Source organism: Belonocnema kinseyi, chromosome 6 (assembly GCF_010883055.1).
Source record: "Belonocnema kinseyi isolate 2016_QV_RU_SX_M_011 chromosome 6, B_treatae_v1, whole genome shotgun sequence".
NCBI classification, from domain to species: Eukaryota; Metazoa; Arthropoda; class Insecta; order Hymenoptera; family Cynipidae; genus Belonocnema; species Belonocnema kinseyi.
Genome location: NC_046662.1, coordinates 21445363 through 21453245, shown reverse-complemented (window position 1 = coordinate 21453245; position 7883 = coordinate 21445363). Strand labels below are relative to the sequence as shown.

Sequence of the window (7883 nt, the reverse complement as noted above, 5' to 3'; positions counted from 1 at the left end):
TCTGAGGTCGGATTCGGATTCAGCGCAGCAAAAACCTTCGGGTATACTAGGTCTGGTCTCTGGTTCCGGACCTTTGTCAAATTTTGTCGGCCTGTGTTACCTGTCAAGTCGCCACCCTGAGAGTAATGTAAATTCAGATGGTAATACAATCATGTAAATTAATTGTTAACAGTTGTGTAACAAATTGTGTAAATTACATGTAATGTAAATCTAAGAATAACGACTCTAAGAATGAATTTTGTAGGTGACTTTGCACGGTTAAACGTTGAAAGGTTGCCGATTGGCATTTGTTAAAAAACGATTTTCAACAATTTAGACACCATGTCCTAGAAAAATATTGAAAAAAAAGAATAACCTGTTGTGGTCCACTTCCAGCTCTTTCCAAAGTTGCACGACCGAGCCAGACCCAGTCGTGGGCATTGGTAGTCGATTCCCTAGGTCTTCGATTCTGCGCGAGCTGATTCGCGGCCGCCCTGGCAGCTCCCAGAACCGGAAGTCCAGGATGCTGAGGGTCCAAGGGCTGGGGCTTGAATTTGCTCGCGTAGACGACACAGGAAACGACGAAGACGACGATCGCGAAGCAGAAGGCCGCCAGCAGGACGTACATCCCAATTTCTAGGGGTGTCATTCGAGGGCCACCCTGGTGTCGAATCCCCACGCCTCCCATTCCCCCTGAAGACATTCCATTAGCTATAGCCATGCGGTGCTGTCTTGCCTGCATCGTTGGTGCGTGGTCGTTTTCGTCTTTTAGTGGGAAACCTTTGCACAAAAATTAGAGAAAGACAGAGAGAAAGGGGGAGGAAGCGTGCAGTGCTGACAAGCGAGACAATCAAGCGCGGCATCTGAAGCTAGACGACCCAACGAGACCTGGATGCAACTCCACACAATTTTCTACCTTTACTGAATCTTCAGAGTCTTCATAAAAGCTCAAAATTCACGGCTCAAAATTATCACAAAACAGGAAATAGCTTTAAAAAATCCATATTGTCGGGTTCAAAAGTCAACTGTTTGTTAAAAAATGGTCAGTTTTTTGGATAATTTTCATTCTTTTTCATTTTTAGTGAACAAGGTTTTACGTCAAAAATTACTATTTTTTGTCGTAAAAAAAAATTAATATATTTGGCTGAAAACGTAACTCTATCGTTAAAAATTCGTCTTTTTAGTAAAAGTTTTATCTTTTTTTTTATTAAAAATGTCACTGATTGAAAAATAATGTTTTTTGTTGAAGATTCAACTATTATAGTTCAAATTCGCCGTTTTGAAAGAAGATCTTACATTTGAAAAGAATTCACAAAATTTTAAACAAAATGTAGATTTTGACGATTTTTAACAAAAATTTCGAAGCGTTTTAAGAATTTTAAAATTTGTAAAGTAAATAAAAAAAGGTTTAATAATGGTTAAAATTCAACTTCTTTGTTGAAAGTTGAACTGCTTTGTTAAAAATTCCTTTTTTCAGTTGAAAATGCATCTCTCATGATTCAAAATTAATTTTTTTAACTGAAGATTTAACTATTGCATGTTTTATTAAAAATTGATGTTTTTTATTTGAAAATTCAACTACATATTTGGTTACAATTTTTGATCTTACATAGTTAAAAATTCTACTATTATTTTGTTGAAAAGGTATCTATTTTCATTAAAAATTCAAGTATATGTTTAAATTTTAACTTCTTTGTAGAAAATTCAAATTTTTAAGTTAAAAAATCATCTTTTACTTTAAAAATTCAACAATTTTGGTTCAAATATTATGTTTCTTACTTGAGTTAAAAATCTTTCATCGTTGAAAAAATAATTTTTTGTTCTTGTTATAAATTAGTCTTTTTTTTGTAGAATTAAACTGCTTCTTTTGAAATTACGTTTTTTTTGTAGAAAATATATTGATTAATCATTCATATTTCTAGGTTGAAAATTCTACTAATTGTTTGAAAAATGTTTTGAAAATTCGTCTCTTTTGCTTGAAAGTTCGACTACTTGATTGTAAATTTAACTGTCAGATCAGAAATTCATTAATTTTCTAGTTGAAAATTAAACAATTTGGTCGAAAATTCAGCTCTTCTGATTTAAAGTTAAACTATTTTCTAAAAAATTCAACTTTTCAGCTTGAAAACTCACCTCTTTTGGTCAAAAATATATTTTTTTTTTGGTTGAGAATTCCACTATTTTGTTAAAAATGCAATATATTTTTGACATTTCAAATCAGGTCTTGAAAATTTTTTTCGTATTTTCAAAATTTGAAGAAAATAAGAAACAAGATTTTCTTGGGAAACAAACCTTTTTTAATTTTTCTAATGAACTGAAAAGTATCGAAAAATAAAAAGATACATTTTTCACATAACTTTTTTTAGATATGTATAACTTCATCTTAACATTTTTTTTACGTGTTTACCATTTTTTCCAAGAAAAAGTAGAAAATTAATTTTTGAGAAAAAAAAGTTCCTTTCTACAACAGTCATTTATCAGCATCAACCTTACAAAATATCTTAATAATCAAGTCCGAAGTAAAAAAAATTATTTTTTTTCTACCAAAAAAGTTGAGTTTTCAAGCTGAAAAGTCGAATTTAAAAAAAAAAGTTGACTTTCAAAGCAAAAGAGAAGAATTTCCAACGAAATCGTTTAATTTTCAACTAGAAAATTAATTCATTTTAGAACTAACAGTTGACTTTGCGACCTAAGAGTTGAACTTTCAAGCAAAGGAGATTAAATTTCCAAGATAATTTTTAAACAATTAATTAAATCTTCAAGCTAGAAAGATGAAATGTTAACCAAAGGGTGAAACTTTCAAATAAAAAAGATTAAATTAAAATCACAAACAATATCATTTTTAATCAAATAGATGCATCTTTTAGGTAAAAGATCGAATTTTTTAGAAGACAGCGTAATATTCATCCAAGAAAGATAAATTTTTAATCAATATATTTTCTAAAAAAATATGAATTTTCTATTCAAAAGGACGAATTTTCTCTCCAAAAAGACGAAATTTCAAGAAAGCAGTTGATATCTACAAAAAAGACAAATTTTTAACAAAAGAGTGGAATTTTCAAAGAAGAAAGATTTTTAAGTCAAATAGGAAACATAATATTTTAGTCAAAATTGTTCAATTTTCAAAGTCAAAGACGATTTTTAACTTGAAAATGTGAATTTTTAACCAAAAAAATTAAAACTCAATCAATGACTTGAATTTTCTATGAAAATAGACGAATTTGCAACAAAATCATTTATTTTTTAACCAAATAGTTGAATCTTCGACCTATAAAGATGCATTTTCAATCTAAAAAGTGAAATTTTTAACTATGTAAGATAAAAATTTTCAACCAAATATGTAGTTGAATTTTCAAATAAAAAACATCAATTTTTCAATAAAAATTTCACAGTTAAATTTTCAGTTGATAAAATTAATTTTGAACCATAGAGATGCATTTTTAAATAATAAAATAAATTCTTAACAAAGCAGTTCCACTTTCAACCAGCAAGTGCAAATATGACCATTAAATTTTTGGGAAATCTCTTTAAATTCAAGATTTCTTTCGAAAAAGACGAAATTACACTAAAATATTTGAATCGTCAACAAAAAAATATTATTTTTCAATCAGAGACATTTTGAATCAAAAAAAGATGAAAATTTAACCAAAAAAACGATTTTTTAACGATATAGTTACATTAATAACCAAAAGATGAATTTTGAACTAAAATTATTAATCTTTATCCAAAAAAATAATTATTTAAGAGAGTAATTCAATTTTTAACCAAGTGGTTTTATTTTCAGCAAAAAACATTAATTTTCGACGTAAAATGTAATAGTCGATATTTCAACTAAAATTTTCTTTATTTAAAATGAAAAAGAATTGCATTTATGCAAAAAAAGAACAATTTTTAACAAACAGTTGACTTTTCAATCCGACAATATGCATTTTTTAAAACAAAAACATTATTTTCAACCAATTAATTGAATTTTTTACCAGCAAGAAGAATTTTCTATCAAGAACATAAATGTCTGGCCAAATAAGATGACTTTTCAACAAAATACATCAAACTTCCACCAAATAGTTGAATTTTTAAATAAAAAACATAAATTTTCAACAAAAAGATATTTCCATTTTAAGTAAAAAACGGTTCAATTTAACGAAATCAGACGAATTTTCCACAAATTGTTGAATCCTAAACCAAAATAGATTTATTTTCGACCAAAGTGTTGCATTTTTTACCAAGATTAATTTTCCACTATAAAAGAGGAACTTTCAAACAAATATGTACAATATTCTAACAAATAGTTGAATTTTCAGCTAAAAAAGATTATTTTTCTAACAAATAGTTGAATTTTCAGTGAAGAAAATTAATTTTCAACAAAAAAAAAACGAATTTTTTACAAAATACTTAAATTTTCAGACAGTAAAATGACCGATTTTTAATAAAAAAATGAAATAGTTATATCTTTAGTTAAGCAAATTAATTTTCAGCCAAACAAGAAAAAAAAATGTCTACAAAATAGTTAAATTTTCATCTAAAAAATGAATTTTTTGGATTTTTTTACTTACCAATTGGCTAAATTTAAAAAAATCAAATCTTGTTTTTTCATGAAAAAAAATTCTCTACAACTCTACTGTTTCCAATTCTTTTATGAGTAAATAATCTTCGAATATAGTTATCTGTGCAAAAAAAAAATGATTTGACCGATTTCAGCTATTTTTCAAAACATTTTCAAATTTTCAAAAAATCAACTATTTTTCAAAAATGGTTAAGGACCAATTTTAAGAAAAATTTAATTGTAAAAAAATTATTAAAATAAATGTCTTTTGTAAATTAAAAAAGGTTTCATTAAAAATAATGTTTTTTTACTTACAATTCCATTATCAGTAATATTATTTTCTTTCTCAAAATCATATCAAAACTTTTCTCTCAGAGATCTGATTTTTGGCACGACTGCTACCTTCAGCGAAAAAAAGAAAAGGAAAAATGAAGAATTCTCTAAAAGGGGGGGGGGGTGAAGAGTGTGAAAAGGGGAAATAGTGTAAAGTCCGTTAAGGCAGTATTCTGCTTTGAAAGGCTTAAAAATAAAGCTATTTTTGTGAATTTTGTCTGAGATTGTTAATAATGATATCGATATAGGGTTTATTAGGCTTAATAAATACACTCTTGAAATACATTTAAAAAAAATTTTTCATTCATTTTATGCACTTTTTATACATAAAAACTTCAGTCAAAGTCAACTCCTAAAAAAATCTGTAGTTTCGCCCTGTTGTAAAAATCTCGAGAATGGGCCCACTAAAATGAAAAAATTTAACAGTTTCAGAATTAGTATAACTACAGCAACCAGCTGAACTAGCAGTATTAAAAAATTTAATTTTATATATATTTTTTTGCAAAAAACTGATAAAATAAACCCACTTTTGTTTATTTTTATTTTGTTTTTTCGCCGCCATTTTGTTATTATCGCATGCCTATCAGAAATCCTATTTCAGCCGGTTGCTGGAGTCATACTGAATCTAAAACTGTTTAATTTTTTCATTTTAGTCCTAATAAACCCTTTATCGATATCATTATTAGCAAATCTCAGAAAAAATTCACAAAAAAAGAGCTTTATTTTTTGGCGTTTCAAAGTAGATTACTGCCTTAGAGATCCAGATCTGTTGGAAACACTGAAGACTGGAGGATAATCACTGAAAAGAGCCTCTCCTCCTTCGAAGAAGAAAGTATAAATAAACCTCAGGACTGACGAGACGACACACGACATACGACACAAACAGGAAACACAAAATCGGTACTTACCGATCAGGATATCGTTTAGATCTGGCGCAACATCTTTCCCATTTTTTCTCTCACGATGATGAGATCCTCCACCGAGGGTCCCTCCATCATTCTGAACAAACTCGGGTCTGTTCGGGAGATCCCTCGAAGCAAAATCCACCTCGACATTCGCGGATGAAGTGGCCAAGGGAAGAGAAGGCGTTCCTCTAGTAGCTGTTCCTTTCGATTTTCTTCCGGAAAGTCTGCAAACATCCGCCAGGTGCAGAGTCACTTTCAAAAGATCTCCACGACCTTCTCCAACGGCAATGACCCGAGGATGATGGGAGGCCACCATTGGCGCAAAAGCCACAACTTCCGGGTCGAGACTTTCAACGAGCAGGTGATAATCCGAGACTGCGATTTCACGCAGGGGTGTTCGGGATCCATCGGAAAACTCGATGTCGATGTCTAGCAAACCTTCCTGTACATTTTTTCTTTTCATTATAATATTTTTTTACTGATGAGACTATTTTATTTTTTATTTGGGGACTGCTCAAGAACTACGACATGCTCAGGGTAGCGGTTTTAATTACATAAAAAAATTCCCGGTTCGCAAACATTTTCCAAAGTCAATAAAGTTAAAAAATTCGAACTCTATTGCTGTAAATATTTCCGTTTGATGCAATGAAAACTGAGCTGCAAATCATTTCAAGCCATTTCAAGCTAGAAATATAAAAAATTGAATGATTAAATTTTTGTTATAAACTATCACTTCTTGAATAAAAATTTCGATTATTTTCATTTTAAATAGGTAACATAGTTTTTGTGTGAAATATATATATTTTTTTTCGTTTCTTATTGAAAAATATTTAGTACGTATTTTTTTAATTTCAATATGAACAAAATTTCAATCATTTTATCTTACATTCGCTTGATCGGGAACTTCGAAATGAAGTATACTGAAAAATTACTACATTGAATTTTCATAAATAAATGAGGTATTTTTATAAACAAAAAGAGTTTGCTAAAGAAGGACCTAATTTTTTTCACTTTTTTGCGGATTAATATTCGTAACACATTCCAAAATATACTGTAAAAATGTCAAAGTGGAAAAATCAATAGTTATTGAATGTTGAATTTTTAGCAGAAGTCGTTACACGCACGCACGCTTGAAGCCTGTAACGGCTTCAGCTAAAAATTCAACATTAAATAACTATTCATTACTCCACTTTAAAATTTTTACAGTACATTCTCGAATGTAGTAGGAATATTAATCCACAGAAAAAGTGAAAAAATTAGGTCCTTTTTTAGCAATCTCTATTTGTTTATACAAATTCCTCATTTATTTATGAAAATCCAATGGAGCAATTTTTCAGTATACTATAACATTTTTTTCATAAATACTTTTTCAGTTATAAAAAAGTTTAGACGATCACTTTTTTTAAAACGATCATTTTCAAAAATTTATTTCTCGAATATTTTGCATATCATATTGAAATAAAAAAATACGTATTAAATATTTTTCAACAAAAAACGAGAAAAAAATTATTTTAAAAATTTCTATAAAACTTCTAAATATCTTTTAAAATTATTCGATTTCTCCCTACTTTAAATTTCTAGATTCATTTTTGAAAATTTTTGAAATATTTACAAATCTTTTTATATAATCTCTTAAAATTAATTTTTCAAAATAAAAAGTAATTTTGAAATTTCCCTAGAAATTTTAAGAAAATGTATTTCATATTTTTGAAGCCATTCATGATTCTTAAAAAGCTTCTAAATTTTTTGTTCGAAATCTGCAAAAACCTATACTTTGTTTAAAATCTGTCTGTGGGTTATATGCACCGAATTTGAAATCATTTCAAATTTTTCATTAATTTTTTATCTTTTCAGAACTTCGAAATATTTCTTGAACTTATTCGAATTTTTTCTAGGAATTATAGGTGTGCAATATTTATTATACAGAGAAATTGAACAATTTTACTTGTAAATTAAATTTTTTCAACTCGAAGAATTAAAATTGTAACGTTCAAAGTTTAGCTTCTTTTAGTTTTGAATATTATTTATTATTATACTATATTATTTCTCTTAATTAAAAAATTTTACATATTACATCTTCAAATTTTAGTCTAAAACAATATTTTTTTAACATAATAAAAGCC

General features: G+C 28.2%; 1 protein-coding gene across 1 annotated transcript in view; it reads right to left on the bottom strand.

The window, feature by feature from the left end:
- The window catches only part of LOC117175193 (transmembrane protein 132E), a 182679-nt gene that overhangs the window by 10545 nt on the left and 164251 nt on the right, over window positions 1-7883 (bottom strand). Inside the window, exons 9-10 of the mRNA XM_033364822.1 lie at window positions 5764-6202; window positions 356-759 (exon numbers count right to left, since the gene is read on the bottom strand). Coding sequence (XP_033220713.1) covers window positions 356-759; window positions 5764-6202 — 843 coding nt within the window. The remainder of the gene's footprint in view (window positions 1-355; window positions 760-5763; window positions 6203-7883) is intronic.